Raw genomic sequence first — 27,273 nt, forward strand, 5'->3', positions numbered from 1 at the left:
AGGGCAAACAGGTTTCAGTCATAGGCGTGTGGAAGACAGAGTAGTAACAATCCTCACATAGTTTGAATATCATCTTGTTCTTCTATTAACACATACAATCTTATAGATTTCAGTGGATGAAAATGAAAAGTTCTCAGCTTTACAGTAAAGCACAGTCCATTTAAATCAGGTTTGAATTGTATTAAAATCTTATCTGAGAGAAAATAAACTTAAATCCCCTCCTTACTTGTTATGCCAATATAAATTTTAGATAAATCAAAGATTTAACTATAAACAATTAGTCTGTCAATACATAATAAAATATGAGTGAATTAAAAAAATCTGAGAATGGGGAAGGTCTTTGTTAGCAAGAAACAAAACCCAGAAAACATAAAGGAAACACTGATACATTTAAATAATTGAACACAAACATTTCTGCCTAGGACAAAATAACAAAATGCAAAGAAAAGTTGAGCAAAATTATTTAAAACACACATGACAAAAAGTACTGATTTTATTTGTCTATAGAGAACTGTTATAATTCTGTAAGAAGAGATTAATAAACAAATAGAAAAGTATACAAAGTAAAGGAATACATTTAATATTAAAAAGAAATACAATAGCTTATAAGCATAAGAAAAGATGCTTTACGTCAATTAAAAATGTAAATTAATACAATAATGACATTCCACTTATATTAAAATAGAAAAGATAAAAAATTGATAATCACATTTTTGGTTAGAGGGTAGGGAAATGGGTACCTTAATACACTGTTGGTGGGAATGTAAATTTGAATAACATCTTTGAAAATCAATTAGGAAATGGTTTGAAAAAAATAAAATATCCTTTGATCTAACCTCTCTCTTTAATATCTGTAAGAATTATCTGTATTTTATTCATGTGCACAAGTATATATTCAAGAATTACATTTTTATAGCACATTTTGTTCTTCTCTTCATTAACAATTATGATTTTCTTTGCTGTTTAGTTTTCTACATCCTTCACAAATTGAGCAAAAGAATTATAAAATCCATACAAATAACATTTTCCCACATGAGGAGACACATCACATACTCACTGTATGTGTTTCTATTTTGTTCTAGAGATATTCTTACTATGGTTCCCCAGTTTGACACTCTGAGCTGTTCTCTAGCTTCCTGACCAGTGGTCCTGGGTTTTTATTTGCTCTCACCCCTGGATCGGTGCCTTCCTGGACTGATACTGGACTAATATTTTGTTTAGACATAAAATACTAGGTTGATCATAATTTTTCCTCAAAATTATGAATGCTTTTATTCAATGTCTTCTAGCTTCCAGAGACGATGTTGAGAATCCCTTTTGTTTCTCTCTGGAAGCTTTAGGAACGTTTCTTTTTCCTGATGTCCTGGCATTTTTTGATGGTATGCCTTAAGAGGGGCTTTTTCCATCCATTATTCTGGGTGGTTGGTGGACCCTTTCAATGAATAAACTCATATTCTTTAAGTTTGACACATTTTCATATGTTATTTCTTTTATTACAATCCTATTTATTTTGTTGTAAAATATAACACGGGTACAGAAAAACCTCATGAAGTAAATGTTTGCTTTAATACATCACCATAAGGGACATACTCTGGAAAAAGACACCCAGGTTTAGATATAGAACTTTACAAGCCACCCCAAAGGTCCTCCATATGCACGATCTCAGTCACAACTCATTTTCTGTCCTATAAATAACCACTTTGGGGAGGCCTGTTATCCCCCTTGTTTTTCTTTATATTTTTATCGCCCAAGGGTACTTTCCAAGCAGTGATTTTTTAAAAAGATTTTGGAAGTTTCTTTTAATCTACATGTGTTCTCACCACATTTTTTCTTGCAGTTTATTTATTGAAGAAACCAGGAAATTTAATTGGTAATATTTTTCAATAGTCTGAATTTGTTGATTTTATATCCATAGTGTATTTTAACCTGCTCCTTTGTCGCACATATTTCCTGTAACTGTATATTTTTTGACAGCTGGACCTGGAGACTATCAGATACAGGTTTGCTTTTGGTTGCAAAACTTTTCAGAGGTAGTGCTGTGTGTGTTTATTGAGGAAGCACATGATGACAAATTGTTTCTATTTTTGTGATGTTACCAACCATTGATGTTTGATAGTTAAATCCATTGATGCATAAAGAGTAACAAGTAATAAGAAATTCTGATACAATGATTACTTCTTTCATTAACTGAAATACTTCTACAAAGTGTAAATTCTCATCCACTATTTGGCTACCCAGCTGTATAGTTTACAGAGGACTGGCAGGACAAATTCTTTACTCTTTCCCTTTACTTATTTGTCCTCAAAACAATGAGTTGTGTTCCAATTATCCTTCATAAGTGATAGATGAGTTTTCTTTTTAATTATTATTAACTTAAGCATTTATAGTTAATTTGTTTTAATTGATTGAAATTATCCTTACCGATGCTCAAATTATCCCATCTTTAGATCATGAGATTATCTTCAAGTTGGCTCTTGTGTCCTTTAAATACATCACTAGAAGTCTTTGAGAAGATGTTTTAGGTTCATCTTGTATAGTTCTCTCTCTTTCTCTGTGTGTTTTGTGCATTTTAAAGTATAGAACTTTATTTTAATACCACAATCTGCACTATAGGGATGTTTTTTGTTACTGGCTTAGTCATAGTTTGCATAACTTTTTTTTTAAATACATTTCGACAGTTCCACTGTAAAATCCAAGCCACAGGGTCTTCACTTAACATCTTTTAACCTGCATCAGATCTTCCACATTAAGACTGCTAGTTCTCAGAGACAGTGGCGATGATAGAATTAGTATGTCATAATATTCCTCATTTGCTGTATTCCATGTTACACAAAAAATGGTCTCATAGTAGCAATAGAACTGCTACCACCACAAATATGATTATTGAATATAATTACATTTTCACATATGGTATTCTTATTCTCTTTCTATTTCTCATAGTTGTACTGTGTCTACATTGTCTAACTATGTAGCCATTCTGTATTGTATCCTCCACCTTATAACCCTCATTTATTCTTACCTCTCTGAGTAAATATATATTTAGTGCCCATCATCAATCAGTACATCTATGTCACCTTTCTGTTTGTCTGAGGTCTTTTTCTGGTAAATTTCTCAGGAGGTGTTCATGGGAACAATATTACTTAGGTTTTTGAATGTCAGTAACAGTTTTTTCAGATATTCAGTGTGTATTTCAATATCAAACTTTTTTCTATTATGTTGTAAAACATCAAACCTTTTTCTATTATGTTGTAAAAGTTTTCTTGACTTACAGTTTTAATTGTATTTGCCCTGTACCCTTATTTTGGTTTTCTTTTTTGAGGATTCCATATACATGTATATTGAGTCTTCTTTGTCTATCTTCTTGTCATTTATGCTTGAATTCTCTTTCTTCTTCCTTCCTTCATCTCTTCCTCTCCTCCTCTCCTTTCCTTCCTTTTTAAAAATTTTTTTTGTACTTTTTATCGTCTATTTCTCTATGGAATTTTCTATGTCTCTTAAAGCATTCTTTGGTTTGCATTCATTTTCATTTAATCTTCATTTTTAAAATTATTGTTTCTTTTATTTACAATTCTTTTTTAAGTTCTCTTAAAGCGACACGACTTTTCCAATTCCAATTCTAATTTATGTTGTCATTTCATAGGTTGTATTATATTCTTAATGTTCTTTAGTTTATCTAATTTCTATATTTAAAAAACTTGTTAGAACTTCTCATCTGTTATCTTCTCTCCTTTTCTTTTTGTTCCGATGGGTTTGTATATATTTTTAGTCCCTTCTTATATTTTTGTGAGGATTATAGAGAGGGAAGAAACAAAGGCATATTTTCAATCCACTGTATTTAATCAGCTCCATTTTTCTTATAACTTTGTTTTTTACTTATTAATTTATAGGAATTTTATATCCAATTCATTAATTAATCCTCCATTGCTTATACATGTTGCAAATATTCATTTTCAGTATGAGCTTATCATTTTAAAAATCTTGTTAACTGATGTATTGAGATTTTAGTTTCAGTTTCTTATTCTTTCCCTTTATGTTGTTTTATGTATTGTTAATTTAAATTTTTCCCTATTTCCAGGACATGACAATATTTTCCTATGTGTTCTAAAACATTTACATTTTGCATTTTATGTTTATAGCTTTAATTTATATGGGATTTGTTTTTGTGGATACTGTGATGCGGGAGCATCTCCCCCCACACGGATGGTCATTGTTTGCTGAGGAGTCTGTCCTTTCCGCTTGATTTATACCGCCACTTTGCACACTGCGTTCCTTTTCCTTTGTAGGTACGCTTATGGGTTTACTGTCATTTACATTTGTCTTTCTCTGAATTGGCACCACACTGTTTTAATTACAGTAGCTTTATAGTAACTCCTGAAATATGGAAGACAAGGTATTTGCTTCTTATTCTTTTGATTCAAAGTGATCCTGGTTATTCTTGACCTTCCCTTATCTAAGTTCTATAAACAAACCAACAAACTGTGCTGCAATTATGATTAGAATAGCCTTGGGTTTAAGGATAAATTTGAAATGAAATGTATTTTTATTTACTTCTATTTTCTCCTTAGAGCTGACATAAATTGTCCTTCCATGGAGCATTTCTAGATAAGTTACCAAAAGATTTTATACGTATAATGCCCCTCACATATGTACACAGGCAATACCATTTGTTCATGTTTGCACATAAATGCAATAGTTGTAGAAATTTAAATTTAAATTGGTGTCAAGCAATGTGTCTGTGGAAGGGGATTTAGGGATTGGGATCTGAAGTGAGAAAGAAGTTTGCTTTTCACTGTAAAATATTTAACTTTATTGTTTTCTCTATTAAGCTATCCTACTTGAAGTCTATACTTGACTGGCCTAAATCAGCATCTTAATTATGACAGGTGATTGGTGTGAGAATTCTTTTTCTATGATATCTTCTATCATTTAATATAAAGCACCAGTGAGTCAGCAATTCTCAAATAGAGGGTCTACAGTAATTACCTCAGTTTTCTTAGGAAGGATGACTATGATGGTGTGCACATATTTTAATGAAGAAAATAGATCCTGCAAATGTATGTGGTAATATCTCTTGTGCTATGTGTGTTCACAGAGGAAAATTAATTCGTTAGTTGCTAGTAATGTAAAAACAGGAGCTACATTTTATTCACTTTTCTGTCACCAACAATTAGCTAAGTGAATATATAATAGATTCTTAATAATAATCTTTCAAACAATGTGTTAATGAATAAATGCATCAACAAGTATTAATAGATATCTTGAGAGTGGTATATAGTAGTTTGCTGTGAAGTGTGATACAGAGCCTGAAACATAAGTGCTCAGTAAATGTCAGCTATTTCTTTTCTTGGTACTATACATCTTATCTCTATTACTATTACTCCGAAGCTTTGTCCTCATCCTGATTCTGCATGATATTTTTTTGCTAGTGACTTGGGTGAAGATAGAAGAGATCTTTATCACCTGTTTAATTTCATTACTCTGAGATGGATACAAAGGACTTCATAGGGCTGGAACAATGTGCTGAGTCTGATGAGGTAGAATTTAGTATTGTTTAATATCCTGAACGAGAGATAAAACTCAAATGATCAAGGGCAGGATGGAGGAAGATTTTGCTTAACAGCAGCATATGTAGATATTTTAAGGAGTTTTAATAGGAGGTAGGTCTGAATCTGAATTACCAATATGCTGTGGCCAATAAAGGAGGTAATACTATCAAAAGTTATATTTAAGTAAATATATACATAGGTTGTACAATGAGAAACTCGATAGTGGAGCCTATTAGGCAGAAATAAACTATACCTAAGTGTTTTTTGTGATCAATCCTAGACATTACACTTCCTGTGACACTTAGGGTTGGGAGAATACTTGAAGAACAATGATTGGAATGTTGAAAAGACTCACATATTTTGTAATGAAAATGGAAATTTTTGCTTTAAGGAGAAAATGACTCATGGAAGATATGATACCTGTCTTCAAATACTTGGAAGCAGCCCAGGTGATGGAGACTTTATGATCCTTAAAAGAAAAAAATTGAATAATAAATCCATATAAGAAGGAAATTCTAAAAAATCAAAAATGTAGCAGCTGTTTCAAAATTCCAGGCCCATGGCAGTATTCCATGATAGGGCTCACAATCACATGTTGGCAGAGATTAAGGAATTGGTTAAGGGGCTTGATCAGATGAGCTTTGAGATGGAAATTTTATATTCCATGATTTGTTTTGGCATAATATAGCAAGACTTTAGATATGACCATATTTATTATTGGGAAAGATTGCTACCACCAACCTTGATTGATGGACTTGCTCAATAAGATTCAACTAATGTTGCTGTGAACTTGACAAATCCTGATTTGTGTTTATTATTTTAAGACATATAAAATAGATAAAACAAGGGATTGTGCAATGATTTGCTACAGAGTTTAAGATAGAAAGTGGTCTGAGTCAGTCCCAGTGTTTTGATCTATTCCAAGCTTGGCAATAGTTGTATGTTAGTTTGTAAGTCATAGAATTGGCTTATGTGTCTAACACCCACCACACTGTCTGACACATGGTGGGCACCATTTGTTGAAGGAATGAGTGGCTAATTCCTCTCATGGATTGATTGATGTTCACTAGCTTCTACCTTGTCTGAGGAACAGAGAGGAAGCCAATTCCTAAGGCACTGGTCAGTTAGATCACTTTTTAAGACTTTTCTCACAAATTTCACACCCTCAGAGAAGAAGGCATAGATAGTAACAGGAGATGTCCTGGAAATAGAAGCTGTAGCAACTGGTAGGAAGATCCCTTCTAGTGCAGAAGAAGGCAGCTCTGAGAGAGAAGTTGAGTCTGTTTCAGGGGATATAGAAATATTTTAATCAGGTATTCAAGCAGCTCTCCAGAATTGGGGCAGTAGGAAGTATTTCAAATTATGACACTACATTTGGAAATACTGTTTTCATATGAACATTTACATATTATATTTAGGACTTTTTTGAACTCAGAAATAACATCCTGTAAACTGTAAGAAAATGTAAAACTGTAGAGAAAAAAATGTTATAGTATCAAATAACACCAGATTCTATAAAACATAAAAATCCTTTTATGGAAAGTAAAATTCTTACAACATGCTTTTAAACTATTTATTTGGTATTAATGGCCATATATGGCCACCAAGTCCCATAAAGTAGTGCCAGATTTCTTATTTAGCAATTTGGAAACATTGCTTTTTAGGCCATGTATGCGGAAATTCAATGATGTCCAATTTGTTTGTCATATTCTTATCTTGGGCTATACACAGATGAGAAGTGATCCTACTTTACATAGTCTTCTCTACCAAGATCATTATTGAGTAGATAGTGTAAGACTAGAAATATGTTTCTCTAGATTTTATTTATTTATTTATTTTTGTTTCCAGTGACACAATTTGACCATGCCTTGGATCAGGGATTAAATTTATTGTATCTTGCTAGATGTAATCAATCTTGTTTTCTAAAGACAATAGATTTATGGTTTAAAGGAATTTATTTAAATCCATTTTCCCTCTTTTTTATAAACTGTCATATGTCTCTATTAAAAAACTACTTAGATGCAAAAAGTCATTAATTTAAAATTGAAGTTTTTTTTCTTTCTCCTTCATTTACTCCCTCCTTCTGTTCTTCTCTTTCTCTTTCTTCTTTCTCTTTTCTGACAAGCTATGTCAAAGCTCCCAAACTCTACTCTCCAAATTCTTGCCCTGTATTCACCAAGAGGTGAACAGACCATAAAGTATCATTGTTTTCATCAAATCAGAACTATCAGCACGTGTGTGAGCAATACGAAGAAGTTGCAAGGGAACATTTATCTTAGAAATAATTTCGAATGTACTAAACATATAAGAAATTATTTCTGAGTTTAAAAATAGTCAACACAACTTGGAAAGCATGGTAATATTTATTCATGATAATAAACACGTTTTTTAATGAAAGCCATAGATGTCCAAACACAAACTGAATCATGACAACCCAATGGCCTTTTTTTTTTTTTTTTACAAAATCTATGATCTATGACACATGTCCCGTTAATTTGCCAAATGATATGAGTGCAGAGAAAGGATGAGTCCAAAACACTAAAATACTTTTAAACACACAATCTAATATAGATAGCAACTGTGAAAATGGCATTCAAAAATGGTCCCTTTGTTTTAACTTCATCTGCTGAGTTTTTGCTACTGTACCTTTACAAATTTTTTAAAGCTTTAATTGTTATCATTCATTTCAACACAAAACTGGCTTAACTTTCCATAGAGGACTACATTCTGTCACATTAGTACATATGGAGGGAGGTATACAATGTCATTGGTAAATGTGGGTCTGAAACGGCCATCATAAATATCCTACAAACCATATAGTATTATAGGGTATATAAACCTTACACTATATATAATGGCTGACTAGGAAAAGATGGCTGTCCCTACAACTTCAGACTTCTTTAAAATTAAACTTTCCTATTTGGAAAAATTTTACTGTTTGTTAGAGATTTAAATTTCCATTCTTAAGTCTATCAAATCAGATATCTAAATAATTGTCACTTTCCAAATAATTCACCTCATTCTTTCTTAGGAGTCATTTGGACCCATTTGAAATCATAAGAAAATCAAATCAAATGCAAGAATTTCTAAATAAAATTTTCTTATTGGCAATTTATAACATAGTCATCCTATTGCACTTTTTAAATTGGATTATCAGAATCTAAAATTAAAAAAATAATAATAAGTTTTATAAATAAAAGCCCATGAGGAAAAGGCACTTAAGCCCTGCACATGGTTATTCCAGTCTGTATTCTTCACACTTATCAAATGGAATTGATTTCTGGCCTGCATACAAATACAGTAAAGTGCCAGAATAAAATCAAATCAGAATGCTTTTAAAAAAGAATCAAGTTGGCCACCAAATGTTTCACATCAGTAGGAAATTTCTTTAGAGATGGATATTTGAAGCATATGTTGTTATCATATCAAGTGCAGGAGAGGTATAAGGCTATTGGAGAAATTCCCTTAGTTTATTGACTAAAAAGCCAAAACAATTGTTATAACAGTAAAGCTTGACAAGATAATTAAATGAATGATAACAAAATCTCAGCAGGGAAGTGCCCATTAATTGAATTTATTTGGGAGCATGTTTTCACAAGTATAACCAAATTATCTAATTTCCACTCACATTAAAAAGTGATAGTCTATAACAACTAATTACTGGAAACGAAGGAAAAAGCCAGTACTTTGAACCAATAACACAGAAGAAAACAAATTTACTAACATCAAAGGACTGCCATGAGATTTGACAGATTCTTAAGAATTCCATTCATCATTTTGTCCTGTGAAAATATTTCAGTGAAACTCGCTAAAGAAAAGAATCCCAGTAATTTCTATGTAGTAATGTCTTTAAAGCTGGAACATATTTCCTACACTCTTTGTATCCTTTCTTGATATTAATATGTGTGACAATATGAGTGTGCCAACAGGTGACATAACTGCTGTTACAGAATATGTTGTAGATATGACAATTGAGTTTGGCATTTCCTTTCTGTAAGAAAATTAGTGCCATCCTGTTTTCCTCCTTAGTATTACATATGGTTGATAGATTTTTAAAAATTTTGCTGCTGTTTTCATGTACAGATCAAGAAGTCTGAATTAAAGCATTATTTTGGTCAGCTTTTAAATTTGAAATGAGGAATAAAATAATCTACACTCAGATTTTCTGCTTTAAGCTGCCAGCAAGATATCTCCAAATTGAATAATTTTAGTGCTTTAACAAATTATGTCCCAATTTGCATTAAAGTTAATGATGAACTTTGTTATATATCTGTGATAGTCAAGTAGATTTTGATCACAGTCAACATGGTCAATGGCCATTGAAAACTATAAAATCTGTTGCTTTAATATTTCTAACCCCATACTCTAAAATAATATTAATCTATTGATAAATATTTGGCAAAAATTTTATATAATAGCAAAACAATTAAATAAAATTAATTTTGGTATAATATTTGTATAAATTCTAAGCAGCCTTGCCTATTTTTAAAATCTGAGGCAGGAAAATCTGAATTAATAAATAATTCCAAATTATTCTTTTAATTTTGTTACTCATTTTTTTCATAAATTGTCATCTCAATAAATCCATTTTAAACATATTGGTTAAAATTGAATAACAATATTTAAAATTTTCCTAGCATTTAAAAATTATGTTTCAGCTTTAAAAACAGTTCTTAATGTTCTGTTTAATGTGGGACATCATTTACATTTAGAAAACTAGAGGCTATAATTATAAAACTAGCAACTAACACTTATTCACAATGACTTTATCACGTGATAACAAAACCTAGGCTGCTTTATCTTCCACAAAGTTGGTACTACCTTAATTTAGAGAAAAGAATAGGGCTATGCTTTGTTTTCCTAAATCATTTTCCTAAATTAATATAAAGTAGATGTCAGTTATGCTATAGATAGGTAGGTTGCTGATAGATAAATATAGAATAGATTGGTAGATAGATATAAATATGGCCATCATTAAAACATAATAGAATGTTTGGTTTTGTCAAGTGAATTAATGCATGTGAAAGTATTCATTCATATCTTATTTGATGTCATTTCTATTTCTGTTTTTATCTTTTGTTTAATCAATATATTAAAAGACAATGTTCTGATTAAACAATATTTCGGATGCTAAACAATTCTTTTTATTGGCAGTTCACAGTCTAAAAGCATAACCACATCAAGCAAAAACTGCATGTAGACCACTCTGGATCTTGAAGACTTTTTGCTTCTAACAGAGTTTTTTAAAAAAAATTGTGGAAAAATATCTACATTTCAATGATAGTTAATAATTGGAAAGTAGAATTATAATCAAAGAAATTCCTTCAAATGGATTTTTATCTTTTAGTGTCCGTTTAATATCTTGCTTGGCACTTTCAAATTATCTTAGAAGGATAGCTTTCTTTTATTTTATGGCATTTTAATCATTTTTATATTATGAACCTACCTATTGTATTCCATGTATTGCAAATTTATTTCCAATAGACCTTTTGCTTGATGATTAGTACTGGAACCTATGTTTCCAAGTGAAAACACTTTATTTCTATAACACCTTCACATGAGAGGTATTTAAGAACACAAAGCTAATATTATTCATGTTTCTGGAGCTTATAAATTCATAATTTTAAAGTTTCATGAATTTCATTTTAGATGAGACTTGCCTTTAAATATACAGTTGTGGTTTCTGTAGAAGTTACCTATATGTCTTCAAAAACCCGACTGGTCTAATCTAGAAAAATGACTTTTTGAGACAGTCGTATTTCTCTTTCTTTCTTTCTTTTTTCTTAAAAAAAGACAAAACAGCAATAAACATTTTAGCTCTTTAATGAGCAAAGATCATGTTTCTTAGCATTGGACTAATAGCCATTATCCAGATTATCTTTATTTCACGCAATGACCAGTGACATGGCCAAGATGTACAAAGTTGTTTCCATCAAGTAGTATACAATTGTTTTTTGTATAATAAGCTTTCATTCTTGAAAAAGAGTAACTGAAAAGAAAGGTTTCTGTTACTGCAGTTAGTTTGTCAGAGAAAGTTCTTTGCATTATCTTATAAACTATCAAAATTGCTAGTCATCTGAAAAAATGTAAAAAAAAATCACATAACTTTAGTCTAATAGAAATATAGTACAGGTAAGAGAGAAAGTATTTATCAGGATGTGCTCTTTAAGTCCATCTCATTTTTTTAATATAAATGTACATCTGATTACATATACAAACATTTGGAAAGGTCTGCGATATACTGTTACTGGTAAACAACAGGGGGATGAAGAGTTTCCTGTGGTCTTAGAATATTTATTTAAAATCACACATACGTGTAAAACTGAAATCCTCCAGATGTTGGCTCTCCTAGGTTTTGTATCTATGTTGTACTCTGCTGAGATTGCATGAGTAAATCCAGTGAATGAACCTCAGTGAGAAAGATAAGTGATGTGAAGAGGGACATAACTTTATACTCAATTATTATTAGTAAACATTTTGTCATGCAACATGAGTAAATCAATTAACTGAGAACTGTAATCAGAGTGGTAATATTGGGGCATCCTTATATCATAAAAAGACTGTTGCAAGTAACTCTTTGGAGACACTTCACCTTACCCAAAGGAACGAAATACAGAGAAACAAAAACCACAGCAAATTATAGATACTGTAACACATGTCCAATTAGGGTTATATTTCCATAAATTATTTAGATGGGAATGAAAAGAACATTAAAAACACAGGAAATTTTTTTCTGGGATTCGTATCAGCGAGTATTCACCACTATACCTATACTTTCTTCAAATACCTTTAAAAACTAATTCTTTCTATATTGAAACTACTGAATTATTTTATTGTAATTACTTTTGCCCCTTAAAATCTTCTTTGGGTTCTGCCAATTGATGGAGGAAGCTTCTATTAAAAACTCCAATGGGATGAGAAGGTTTTTAATTACGGCTTAATCAGCAGCACAGCCACCAAGCATATAAATTATCATGCACATCGTGCTAAAAATATCCAGTTTCCTTTATCCCCACAACTTTATACTGACAGCACTTATGTGATAATGTTGTACCTGCCAGTCTTTAAACTTCTTTGTTTTACTGGCAAATTTCAGCATGAGCCTCTGCTAAGGCCATTAACAGCATTGGTGCTTTGTGTACTTATCCAAATATGTAAATATGGTCTACACAATAAACGGCTCCAAATAAAAACTGGTGAAAATTATCTGACATTCCATTGGTGTGTCCCTTGTGCATATTCATAGTTTTTTTATTTTTATTTTTTATATTTAGACATAGTTCTTTCCTGTTTGGTGTTCCACATGCCTAATTCCATTATGTAACTTAAATCTTCAAAAAATTAATTCGTGGATGTGAATGAAAAAGTATCATTCAGAACAATTGCTCGAAGCAATTGAAATTTGTTCTTAAAGTTGATTCGTTTATATATACAACTCATTTTTTCAAAACCCCCAAAGTTCTTGATATGTATATTCACATAATATTCCTCATTTAAATAGTAAGAGTCTTGTAGGTTGAAAGCCAAGGAATCTTCAGTAATGTTACCACAATCCATCAAAAAAATAGTTTGTTTCTCTTATCTGGCTATACCCTGGTTGTTGAATGTGAATGGGGGTGGGGATGGGGATGGGGCAGAGTATTGTTCTGTCCTCCAGTAAATGTATTGAATGTGTGTAAGGGCTGAATCCCTGGGATAGTGTTGGGAATCATTGTAATGGTGTTGGGTGTCATTAAGGGAACATCATCAGGTGACCTCCTCATAGCTAGTGTGTAATCTGGGGGGCAGGCGGTCCGAAGAACCACCTCATGTGGATGGATGGACTCACATTCATGATCCAAATCAGTGTGCTTCATTTGGAGGGACATGATTTCCTCTTCTTGTGCATGGGTCAGATCATTGGTAGTAGTGCGCTGAGGGCTGCATCTCCTGTGAACATCGTGTCTCCTCTTATCCTTTTTGTAATACAGGGCTGCGAAGGCCAAAATGTTCAGAAACAGCAGTGATGCCCCAACTGCAATAGTGACACTCAGCTCTGTTGAGTAGTCCCTTTGATCCACTGAAAATGGACTCGGTTGTTGTTTGGGATCATCTTGCTTGGCAGTGGGAAAGGCTGATGTGACAGGTACAGAATTTTTTCTCGTAGGTCTGAAAGTGATGTCAGTTGATGGCACTTTAGTTGTTGTCGAGGTATACTGAGAAATGTCATTGAGATTATGCAGATGAGGTACCAGCTCCAACCAGAGGTTCACCTTATTGGCTCTGTAATGTTCTTTAACTCTTGGTTTTAATCCAATATGGAGATAAAGTTGGTCTTTCTGGGAATATCTGGTCCATGCTACTTCTTCAAAGCGGTTGGGTTTGGTGTGGATGAATTTTGTGTCTTGAGGGACTGGCTGATTTGGGTCACTAGGAAATAAAAAAAGAAATTATGAGAAACAGAATTGTTTTATTCTTTTCCTTAGTCAAAATGTTACTAGTTTAACATCTAAGTGAAGAGGTGACTCAGCAAAACCTTAGATTGTGTTTTGACATTAACTTGGTTAAAATTAGAAACAGAAATCTATTAACAGCCAGATTGTTAGATGGGTGATAATGTAAGGCAAGTAAGCCTTATATTTTCTTTCTCTCTGCCCATCTAGAGATGGGCTACTATCTATCCAAAGATTATTTTTAAATTATTTAAATATGTATATACTTATGAGTTGTTTCATAGGCAAACTAGCAGAGGTGGCATGGAATAGTAGAAGTGACCTGGAATTTTGAATTGGCAGATGAAATATTAGAGTCCTGGTTCTGCTACAAACCAGACATATGAAAATCTACACAAAGCTCTCAGAGCCTCAGGTCCCTTCTCTGTTAAATGGATTAATAGTACCTGACCTGTCCGCTTCACAAGGTACTTGGAAGGACCAAAATGCATGCAGTATTGTGAATTGGAAAGCACTTTAAAATAATATTTGTTACTATTGAACAAAAATAATAATGTCCTGTGTAATTAAAAAACCAAAAACATATGCAATTGTTGAGTAATGCAACTGAGATATGTCCTTTCTTAATAAACTTCCAAAAATGAAGAACCAATAAAGCAATGACTTTTTGAAACATGGTAATATAGAATTAATTTTGAATAAAGGCACTTAATATATTGTTGATATTGCTCTATTAAATTATTTTGGCACAACATACATATTGCTTTAAAATGCTGAAAAGGATACTTATATTAAAATTATAACATACTTTATTTCTTAGGTACATACCCAGTTTTAGCAAAATTTGTCCAGTATGTCATTACAACTGCACTCAGCATCACATCATTTTTGGAGAAATTGCAAGGAAACAACTCTGTAGGGCCAATCATTGGGATTCCCAATACATAGGGAACCTCGTCTCCATGGGCTGCATCAGCCCAAGCTGGAACCTGATCTGTTTGGCAATGATGGTAAAAGGCATAGAAGTATGTAGGTGAACCAAAGTTTGAATGAAGATCTGCTGTAGCTACAGCTGGTGCCACCCACTGATGGTCCGTAAACAAAGCCAATAATGTCTTCCTTCTGGTTTCAGGGTTATGACGATCAGCCCAGTCAGTATACATGAATTTAATGGTTTCTCTCAAAACATCTTTGCCTTCAGGGTATCCATATAAATTATCAACAAAATTGGAAACAGCAAAGTCAAAATCACTAGCTGATATACCATCATCACTATCTACTATATTTTCAACAAATTTTAACCCTTCCCCTTGGTTCACTCCTAACATTATATCATAATTGAGAAACTCTCCTTGTTCCATCAATATCTGAGGGTCATCTGGTATTACATCACCATCAATCACAGGTCCAAAGGCTATGTGGTATCGGGCTGGTTGAATATCTTGATCAACAAGTTCTTTGTAAGGCTTCTTCTGTAGGCATTCCACTAACTCTACTGTATCTGAAACATTGCAACCAACTTTTGTGGCCAACATTCTAGCATATTTTGCAGGTTGGAAACTAACAGCCCAGCTGGAAAGGGCTGTTCCACTTTGAGCTATTGCTCGTTGAAAAAGTCCTATGAGAAAACCAACAAAGAGTTTCAGATGATCTTTAAATAATGTAGTAAAACAATAACAATCTGATATTTTAGACATGTATATAAAAACCCAGATACAACTCAAAAACAGGGGATATAGAGACACTTTTACTTAAGAGAAGGTACACAAAGTCATCCCCAGGGTATACTAAATCAGAGAGATGCAGCTAAATCTTGTGCTTTGAGTGGCTTTGAGCATCAAGAGGTCTAAACTGTGTAGAGCCTGAAACAGATTGTGAGCAAGAAGAAAAGGAGATGTAAATACCAATGATAAAAAGCCCCCAAATGTTTTCTTCAATGAGTATGTAAACATATTATCATCAATGTTAACCAAATGGAGCCAACCCTCTCTCTCTACTTTAAGTCTCCAGAAGACTCTACATTATCCTTTTGGGATATATACTTCAATTTAGCTGCATTTGCCTTCCTTTGAAATAATTCTGTATGTTTGTTTTAACCCTATTCGATTTGAAAAGAAATTGTTGTGCGCTCACTCAACTATTGGGGCTAGGGATTTGTTAATACCCTGGGGATGGCCCTGAAGGCACATAGAACAGAATATCACTTTAGACATACTCTTTCCAGATCTTCATGTCAGACATAGTATGTTGAATAACCATCCTTCAGAAGAAGACATAATATTTGAAGTGTTTTCACTAGGCTGAAGAAAAAACGATCAGCAGAAGGATTTAGTAGGGGTGATTTAACTTTTCCCACTGTTGAATGTGCAGTGCTATATTTTATTATAAAAGATGAAAAGTACATGGTCCACTGCTTTTTACTTAATTGAATTTAAGAATTGTAAATTATGGCCCCATGTGCAATTTGATAAGAGCTATGTGCCATTCAAATTTACAAATGCACTTTATCTACTCTTTAGGGTATTTTTCTAATAAAATTCTTGTTTTAAAAATATAATTTATCTGTTTTATTTTAAAAATGTATGTTTCTTATCAATTTCCAAATACAACTTTGTAGTTCAGTTATTTAAACACATTCGCCATTATTCATGTGTTAATAAGACCTTTTTTCACAACGGTGCAGAAGCAGTGTCTGAATTAGAAGTAAAGTTTTAGATTTTTCATCAAACATGCATATATATTCAAAATGTCTGTAACATCTTTCTAGATAATTCTAAAAATATTCAAAAAGTCAAACAAAACTAATTTAAATTTGGTTTACTGATATCTTTATGAACATAATTTTTAGTTTACTAGAGCAAAGTATGCTAGAGCAAATTATACAAATATAGATAAATTAAAAAATTATGTAGGCTGTTTGTTAACATTTGCTCAGGAAAATATTTTATTAATTAAAAACTTTACAAAGAAAATAAACCTGGTGATTTCTATAATATTCTTTCCCATTCCAGGGACTCAGTGACATTAACTAAATATACCAAAAAAGATTTAGGGAAAAAGGCACATCATGTTTAAATATAGCCTGAAATATGCCATCTAGATGGTATTGGAAAACCATATATTTTATCATTAGTGAGAGTACTTATTATGTGGATGCAAAATGGGGTTGACTCATGGTGGATATAGGCCCAGGCATTATTGCAGCCCTTTGTGGAGTTTATAGCCTTTAAAGCCTGTGTCTGAACTGGAGGCAGAATCAGCTTGATGATTTCAAGAGATCTTTTTGATCATCTCCTTGTCAAATCAGGTGTCTGAAGACGGGTTTAGGAATTGACCAAACTCAAGTCCATGTCTCTGGCCAGGTAATGACTGATTTCCTTGAAGGGTGTGATAAAATGTTATATATTTCAACTGTTTTCATAACCATTTGCCACTGTTTACCATATTGTCAATCAATGAGTAGCAATGTTAGCTGATAAACTAATTGATTTGTCTCTTTAACCAATGTTAGTTTGATACTGGCTGAAACTGGCTTTAATGCCCATTTTTGATCAAATGACCCTGGGAAGTCTATAGAAGTTGCCTACTGATACCTTAGTTAAGAATTGGCATCAATACTCAAGTTAGAACCATCTAATCTGTTTAATTAAGAAACAAAATTTGTTATTTCAAAATAAGCCATTTTTTAAAGACCAAAATCTCTGTTGGAAATGTTCTCATCTGTGTATTTTTTTGTCACCTTGAATCAGAATTGTACTAATATAAATAAAATATTATGTAAATTATGTCAATAAATTAAGTATATGATAATATATGATTCTCTCTGTATAAATTTATTTGACTGACTATTCTTTTCCACATTAATGTACATTTGATACTAAAAACAAATATTCTATGTGCGATGCTTATATCATAAAACTCAGTCTTACAAATAAAGATGCTTCATAAATTAAACTTGACAGTGTATACTTTCTTCATATATATGTATGTATATACACACACACATACACACAATGACAATAAAAAAGAAAATACAAAACGGTCTTTGTTGGTGCATATTCTCTATTTTCCTCTCTATTATGTATAAAGAATGGAGAGAAAGTATTTGCTTTGCAGACTTCTTCAACAAAACTGTTCTTGTGGATATTTAAAATTAATAATGCAATTAGAATGGATGATTAAACACATGGTAAAATGGAGATGGAGTTCATGAGGAACAACATGGTGAGACTTGGACAGGCACTTTGGAAAAAGGATGTCAAAGTCAGAAAAAGGAAACAAGAAAAATATTTTATAGAGTTAAGCAGTCTTGGAGCTTCATGCTGCTTTATCAAATTTGGGAGAAAAAAAATAACACTTGTGGAATTAAAAATAGAAAAAGAACAAAATCAAATGTATTTTTCTTTCTAAGCAAAAGCTCTACTAGTGACCTTGATGCTTTGACAATTTTGGATCATGCATGCAAAATAATCAAACATCCATTCTCTACTCAGACAACAAGTGAAATCACATGTTTCCAGACAAACTATCTTAGATTGCTTTTTTAGCTTCACATTAATAAAGGGTTTTAAATGTTTATTGTCTTGAAAATAGATTATATACAATCCTTACATTTTAAAAAATCTCATCTTTGATTTTGAACTAAATAAATGGAGATGACAGAACTGTGAATGTCATTGTCTGATTATCCCCAAAATCACCCTTTGAAGGAAAGAAGAGTAACTGCAATGCTAACTATTCTGAAGTTTTCTTGAAAGGGCATCCTTACCAAGCTCCACGGGAGACAAAGAAAAGAGTGTGAAGAAAATTTAAACATGCATAGAAAAGCTGAAGAAACATACTTTTAAACAGTTATTGAGTTCAACCTAACATTCAGTTTGAACAGAGAAATATATACAGAGCATCACATAGTACTGATGGTGGTGGCATGCAGACACCAAAATTGTCAAAATTTGCAACCTGCATAATACCTTTGGTTGAATTGCTCCAACGGTTACCTTCAGAATAATGGGATAAAGTCAGTAGATTGACACATGAACCCCCAGCACCAGATCCAAACACAGTGATTCTTAAGGGGTCACCACCAAAGAATCCAATGTTTTCACTAGTCCATCTCAAAGCCTGTATGAGATCAAGGAGTCCATAGTTCCCTTTTGCAGCCTGATCCCCTGTACTCAAGAAACCTGAAAAATAGAATTTAAAAAGAGAATTAAAAATAGAATTAAATAGACACCTTTTAAGTTGGCATGAATCAAATTGACATCAAATTAAAAAACAAAAGAAGCCTGTGTTAATCAAGATGAGTACAGTCCAAGTTCTTCAGTAAAAGTTATTTCCTATCAGAACGAAAGAATTTACTTTAGGAAGAATAGTAGTGACTGAAATGTGAAAATTGACATTATCTTCCCCAAATGCTTCCCAAACTATTCAGGTTAACAGGTAACAGGACAGATAAAGGAAATGAAAGCATTCTAAAAGATCTCGAGGGAGACATTTCAGGGGCCAAATTACCATTTGGGTAGTATCATGGGTCTTAAAACAATGTGCATTTTTCATAAAACACCATGTCAGTCCTCATGGTCTAATATGGGTGGAATTTAAGGTACATGGATCAGAGCGACAGGATGTAAAGATGTAAAGCAGGGGTATTTTTCTAAGACTTGTAGGGGAAGGGTTTTATAAACTCCCTAAAATTATGTACAACTCTGCATGTATAGGAATATGCACACTTTTATCAATGATGGTGCATGATTGAGAAGGAATTATTGTGCCAGAGGTCATTTGAAACTACATTTTGGAATACTTTAAATGCCAAACTGAGGAGAGTTGCTCAATTAGGAAAAAGTGTGGAATAATCAAAGTGTGAAAAGTTCAGACTCATATCATTTCTGGGATGGATGATCAAAGCTCTGCTTTATAGCTAATCTGATAATGAAGAGAAATATATCTTGAATAATAGAATGGAGGTAGGGGAGAGATTATGAGAATCTGAACTGATAGAATGGGCAATTGAAGAAAGAAAATGGATAGAAAAATATTGTGGCAGTAAAAGCTGGTGACTTGCTTATATACGGAAATTGTAGAGGGAAGAGTCAAAGATACTACTTTAGCAATACTTTATACATATTCATTCATTTTTCTGACTTAATAGCTTTTAAAATGTGTTTATTATAACTTATAAGACAAATATTTATTTTCTAATATATTTCTGTATTTGGTATAAATGGAAAAGTAGAGTGTTTCATAATTATTCCATCTTATGGACTATTCATATATTATGTAGAATATACTTAGAGTCATATTAGATATAAATTGATTAATTTACCAGGGATATTTTCAATATCAATAAGTTTTATAAACTAATTAAAAAAATTAGTTCTCTCTCTTATTGTAGACTCATTATAGAAACTCAATATAATGGATAAATACTTATGATAAGAATTATTTTATTCAAGTTGAAAGATACCTCTTTGTTTTATAAAATAAGTGAGGAGGTCAATTGCATTCGTGTAAACCAGACCATGACAACAATATTCATCAGTTGAGTAAATAAATGCATAACCAAAATTAATATATGGACAAGACATTCTTTAGGATCATTGTAGAAAGCAATAAATGAACACAAATCCTCCTGAATAATTTTGAAAATTTGAAGAAATGAAAGAAGTTAGTCCTTATTTTGCTACAAGGTAAAAAATTCTAAGGAACAAAAATACAATCTCTGGTCATTGTGCGTGTGTTTGTGTATATGTGTTCAATCGTGGAAATATTAATTATCCTTGAGATTGAAGTTAAATTTTAAAAATACTTTCCAAATAAATGTATCTTTCTGGTCATGCTCATGATCTTTTATTGAATTTTCATAATAATTTAAGAAAATTTTCATGGTGTCTTCTCACGTAGAAGCATTTTCAAATACTTGATATTATATAAATTAGAGCATAATAAAAAACAAAACAAAAAGCATGTCAGGGAACTCTTAACTATATTGGCTACTATATGAACTTTGATATAAGACAGAACCATTAGTTTAAATTCTTGAAAGATTCTTTTAAAAATATTTTCATCTGTAAAGATAGACGACTATATAACCTTGGAAACAACATTATAGAAGGATTACTGTGCATTAGATAGAAAGGACTCTTGAAGGATCAAGGAGATGTGTGTGTGTGTGTGTGTGTGTGTGAGAGAGAGAGAGAGAGAGAGAGAGGATTAATAAGAGAACAAGAACACAATACTCTAGGTAGTTCATTACCTATAATTCTATCAGCAATATACTCATATAAGTTTGATTTCTGAATATTGCTTGCCACTCAGTGCAAAATGAGGATTTATATTTAAGTCATCTTGCAATAACAGTAAGTGTGGTTATATTTAAATGAATTCTTACATCCATACAGAATTAATTTACTTATAAAATACTCATCATTCAATGTGTAGTCTATAGAGAACCATAGTAATAAGACAATTATCTCCACATTAACTAAATAGTACCCCTTCTATAATTTTGGTTCTAGTTGCACTATTTTAACCACTCTGGTAGATTGGTCAAATATCCTTGTGTTTATATAATAACATAAAAACATATAAAGTCTCTAAAAATAAACTTCTACTTCATACATACATAGTTTAAAGAAATCTTGTAATATCTTTAAGAAAAAGTTTTAAAGAAAATCAATTCAATTCCAAAATTTTTACTATTAAACCATAGCATAGAAGATTGAGTCAATCATTTGGTAAAAGTTATTATGTTCTACTCTTAGTCTTTTATCTTAGTCTAGTTATTGTGTCCAAGATCACTCTGTCAACTCCATTTTTACCCTTCAGTATTGAATTTCCCTTACTTTTGATTCTATTGTATTTTATATATATGCTGTTATCTATATATCTATCCATCCATCCATCCATCTATATCATCTATCTGAAACCAGCTGATCCATAGAGTGAATTTAAACAGGCATTTTGACTTTTATATTAGGAAAAAAAGATAGATTCTGTTTTTATTAAGGCCAGCCAACCAATCACATCACATCTCCTCAGACCTAGTACAGTGATACATATTTGTATGAATTCTTTAATTCCTGATATTATATTCAAACAACATCTTGTGGCTCAGCTAAGGGCACAAAATGAGGAAAGTTAAATAAATTGCTGCCTCAAAAGAGATACAGTTTGCTAATTACTCAAGTGATCTGCATTGGCAGCATTCTTTATACCTTGCTATCTAGTGAAGTACTCATTTAAAGTTCTTTTTTAATTGGCTTAGCTTTATGTCCTTAGCAACGGAATCATTTCAGACCACTCTAGCTAGAATTTTACATTGAAATGCTGGACTATAGACCAGCCATGGAGGAACTCAATTTTGCAGACTCCTGAAAGTGTTGCTTATTTCATGATTACTTTGAAGATTTTTTCTTTAATGTCATTTAAATCATTCTTAATAGAGAGTCATTAATTTTATCTGGCTTTTCCTTGCTTTCATTGTAAGCTTTGAGAATGTGTGATTAATTATTGTCATGATTCATTGACATATTTTTATTATGTAAGATAGAACAATAATATTAATACTATAAAAACAAACTCTTTTCCTTTTCAGGAGGAAATGGCAGAGTTTTCCAGAAAAAAATCAAATATTTAATTTGATTGATTCATGAATATAAAGCCTTAAGAAATTAGTACTTTTAAACTTAAGACTGTCAAAAATTATAATTGCAACTTATGCTAAAAATTATTTTGCTGATCCATGTATCCATGACAATCATCATTCAACTATTTGTTTAAATATAATTTATTTAATATCATTTCATTTTTCCCACCTAAAAACTCATTCAATCAAAAAATATTTCCAGTTATTGTTCCTACATGGAACTACTAGTTCTACTGATCTGATTAAATCTACTGAGCAGGCTTAGCTTCAATTTGCTGTTTAACTGATTTGGCAACTAGAATTAGTTTCAGGTATTAGAGAGAAACTAGGAATTTGAACGTGGGTCCATAGGCCCCTGAAATGGAAAAATAAGACCAGGCCTAAAATAAATTGGGCAAGGGGAAAATAAATAAAAGCAGATAATTACTGCAACCGAGGGTTGGCTTGGGCTACTAGTGCATATGGAACTCATATAGGCATGCCCTAAGGAGTATGGAAGGAGATAATTTTTCAGTCTGCAGTCCTGCAGCTTATTGGTTGACCCAATTTAGGACTCTTGCAAATTTGACCATAAACACTATACAGTATATTTAGAATGCAAAAAAAGAAGAAAAAAAGCATATTATTTATATTTGAGATGACATCTAGAATGTCAGGAATTTAAGATGTCAGTGATTCTATATTGTAGATGTGCTTTCTTTGGGGGGCATATTTGAATGTCTTTGTTTATAGTGATTAATTTTTGGAAACAGTAAATAAAATATATTTTTTTGAGTCCACATGATATAGTTTAGGCTATAAAAAGGTAGGGAAGAAATTTGCAGTGTTTATCAATGCTGTTGCCTGGATACAGATGACTGTGGTTGGTTCTTTGAGTCAAATTGCTAAGTACTTCAAAATACAGACAATACTGAGCATTAAAGAGCCAGACTTGCAGACATGCGACTGAATGATAGTGAGGCATCCTCCTAGGGACTCGGGAATATGGATCAGAAAAATAGCTCATTAAAGGTTTTACATCATAAGCATGCAACAATTTAAAACTGTGGGATTAAAACCTCAATTCTTCTAGCTAAAAATCCAACTGGAAATTTCATGTGCTAACTCTCCTTATCTTTTCAGTTGCCAAGTTCAGTCATTTCTTCTTCTGCGTTCGGTCTCTGTCTCCTACTTTAAACCTCATGTCACTTACTTATTCAAGGTCCTCCTCTTTTCTTCTTAGACCCTCAAAATCACTTTACTTAGTCACGTAATCTCCAAACTTCCAGCAAACAAGTGCCCTTTCTGTTACCAGATTCACTTTTCAAAAATATTTGGTTCTAATGGGAGGACACTGCTATATGAAAATAAAATCCTCATGTCAAGACATAATTGGATGATTTCCCTTTATTTTCTTTGAGTCAAGATTGTTCAAACTATGATGTTTTAAAATCCCCCAAATTGGGCATATATAGCCAAATGATTCTCTGCAAAGGTGCCAAGACTATACAACGGGAAAGGAATAGTTTCTTCCACAAATGATATTGGGAAAACTGGATATCCACTTATAAAAGAATAAAATTGGACTCTTATCTTACACAATACAAAAAGCCAACTCAAAATGAATTAAAGGCCTAAAACTTCTAGAAGGAAACATAGGTTAAGAGCTTCAGGACATCAGATTTGGTAAGCATCTCTTACCAACGCACAGGAACCAAAAAAAGCACAGGAACCAGAAAAAGACAACTGAGACTACATCAAACTTAGAAAAACACATCAAGGAAATAAACAACAGAGTGAAAAGCCAACCTGCATAATGGGAAAAAACAATTACAAATCATGTGTCTGATAAGGCATTAATATGCAAAATATATATGGACATTTTACAACTAAACAACAAAATAACCCTCCAAATAACCTAATTAACAATGGGCAAAAGCCTTAAATAGACATTTCTCCAAAGAAGATATAAAAATGGCCAATAAACACATGAAAAGATATTCAACATCACGAATCATTAAAGAAATGCAAATCAAACCCACAATGAGATATCATCTTACACCCATTAGGATGGTCACTATCAAAAGAACAGAAAATACTAAGTGTTGGAAAGGATGCAGAAAATTTGGAACCCTTATTTCAGTGGGAATGTAAAATGGTATAGCCATTATGGAAAATAGTATGGAGATTTCTCGAATATTAAAAACAGAATTACTGAATAATCCAGCAAACCCTCTTCTAGGTATATATCCAAAATAATTCAAAGCAGGATCCCAACAAGATATTCGCAATCTCATGTACATCAAAGTACCATTTGCAATAATCAAGAGGTGGAAGCAATCCAAGTGTTCATCAATGGTTGAATGGATAAAGAAACTGTGGATAAAGAAAATATGCATACAATGGAAGCCTTAAAAAAGAAGGAAATCTTGTCACATACTACAACATGGGTGAACCTCTAAAGACATTAAGCTAAGTGAAATAAGCCAGTCACAAAAGGACCGATGCTATATGATTCTATTCCTGTGAATTATCTAAAGTAGTCAAAATTATAGAAACAGAAAGTAGGAACGTGATTAACAGGAGTGGGAAGTGAGGGGATAGAGAATTAGTATTTAATGAATATAGCATTTCAGTGTTGCAGGATAAAAAAAGTTCTAGAGAGCTGTTGCGAAATAATGTGAATATACTTACTACTATTGAACTGTACACTTAAAAATGATTATAATGATAAGTTTAATGGTATATGTTTTTTACTATAATAATACAAAAATTCCCCAAATTGGATGATTTGGAGTCTGTGGAGGGAAAAAGAACACACACAATACTATGTAATTATCCATCACCTATATTAGTTTCTTTACTATTGTGTTCTCTTGGAAGCTACTGCCTAAATTCTTCTTAGGAATCAACAAAGGACAAAGTAAATATAATATCCTTTTTGTTGGCATCCTCTAGGGGGAAAAAGAAAACTTGTTCTGAAATGAGGCTGACATCTTAACATCATATAACTTGGTGGTGTTTCCAAAACTTTATATTTTGGTGAATTTATTTATTTATTGCAAGATAATTTGCAGCTTAATGACTCATCTTTGGGAAGAACAAAATGAGTTACTGGCCAAGGCTTCAGATTACTGACAGCTGGACATAAAGGGATACAATATAAAGGGGAAGAAGAAGGTGACTATGAACAGATGCCTGGAAAGAAAACACCTATAGATGTTTCTTTGGTTTTCAATTCCCAAATTCCAAAGTTTTACCATCTTCAAGGTAAACAGGTGAGATTGTTCCTTTTATATTATACTCAGTTTTAACATTCTGTGATTCCTTCCCCCAAATAAGATTAAAATATTTCTTTTAACTAGATTTCTTCTAGATGTAGATTGTAATAGAGAGGGAAAAAAAGGCATGGTTTACTTAGCTCTGAATCATGTCCACCATTTCCCTTTCAAGAATGGCCCACGATACTGGAGTGAAAGTAACCCCCAGGCCTAGCCCCCACCACCGTCCTCATATTCTCCACCCCAACTTAAGGCTGTTAGTATTCACACTTCTTGGTCTGTGAGTTGAGAAAAGCTTATCCAACATTCCCTGATTTAGGCTATTGTGCACATCTTATCTATTTCAATCTGGACAACAAACCTGGAATCAAAACGGACAAAGTTCTGCATTTTGAATAAGTGCTCTCACATAGAAGTGAAAAAAAAGAGAGAAATCTCTCTTCTAACAGGGCTATTGAGTGCAAAGAAATCACATTCTTCCTTTCTAATTGTTCTGATTATGCAAGGAGCATCTAGTGATTTAAATGTCTAGTTCACTTCAAAGCATGACATTGAAGAGCTACAATGGCTGTTATACAAGAAGTGTGTTCAGGAGCACTACAGTTCAGAACTACACTACACAGCTTCAGGAGCAATAAAGACTATGAAAACTTTGTAACTTTCTAACTGTCTAATATTTATTTTTGTCTCTCCCCTGTTTTCTCATTGTGTCCTCTGTGGGTGTGTGTATGTGTCTGTGCTTTGCAATGTTGTATTTGTATAATTTGTTCATATTCTTTATCTTTCTGGGCTGGGAGCTCTAACCACTGTACCTGCCCCTAAATAGCCACTCTGTATGTGTTTGCTGAATGAAGAATGGAATTAATATGTTCTAATTCTCTACTACCACTCAGAGACCGACGCTTAAGCTTTTCAAATGAAAGATGTCTATGTATCTTGCTTTGATGGCAACAGAGAAGTGGGAACTTAGTAAACAACCCCCTCGGCAGCCAATCTGGGAGTGAAAGTACTCTAAGACATAGGGCGAGTGGCATCAGCTTTAAGAGAGGAAAGTAGGACAGTCCTGGGTGGGGTTCGTTTGAGAGAAGAAGATGGCATGTGGACCAGCAGACTAGCCCAGAATATTGGCTAAAGACGTCAAGTTTGAGAGGCTTTTGAGATTCCTCATGGTACACCTTGGGTATGTAAAGAAGCTGCTAATGTGAAGCAAGCTAGTTAGGCTCTCTGAGTCTTGGTTTTCTAAAAGACAATTAATAATAGTACCCACTCTATAGAATTATTATTATAAAAGAGATACTGTTTTTGGCATACAGGAGGGCTTGATACATGTGGGGTAAAAATGTTTTGGCTTTTATTACTATCTACTATATTTAAATAAAATAAACCAT

General features: G+C 32.5%; 1 protein-coding gene across 4 annotated transcripts in view; it reads right to left on the reverse strand.

Annotated features, from left to right (window-relative positions):
* Window positions 1-586: 586 nt before the first annotated feature.
* Window positions 587-27,273, reverse strand: part of NLGN1 (neuroligin 1) — an 837,921-nt gene continuing 811,234 nt past the window's right edge. For all 4 annotated transcript variants that reach the window (XM_076003790.1, XM_076003785.1, XM_020286328.2 and 1 more), the window contains 3 exons: window positions 18,949-19,161; window positions 14,807-15,596; window positions 587-13,955 (listed from right to left, as the gene is read on the reverse strand). In XM_076003790.1, the coding sequence (XP_075859905.1) occupies window positions 13,133-13,955; window positions 14,807-15,596; window positions 18,949-19,161 (1,826 nt within the window). In that variant the 3' untranslated portion in view covers window positions 587-13,132. The remainder of the gene's footprint in view (window positions 13,956-14,806; window positions 15,597-18,948; window positions 19,162-27,273) is intronic.

Source organism: Microcebus murinus, chromosome 1 (genome assembly GCF_040939455.1).
Source record: "Microcebus murinus isolate Inina chromosome 1, M.murinus_Inina_mat1.0, whole genome shotgun sequence".
Classification (NCBI taxonomy): Eukaryota; Metazoa; Chordata; class Mammalia; order Primates; family Cheirogaleidae; genus Microcebus; species Microcebus murinus.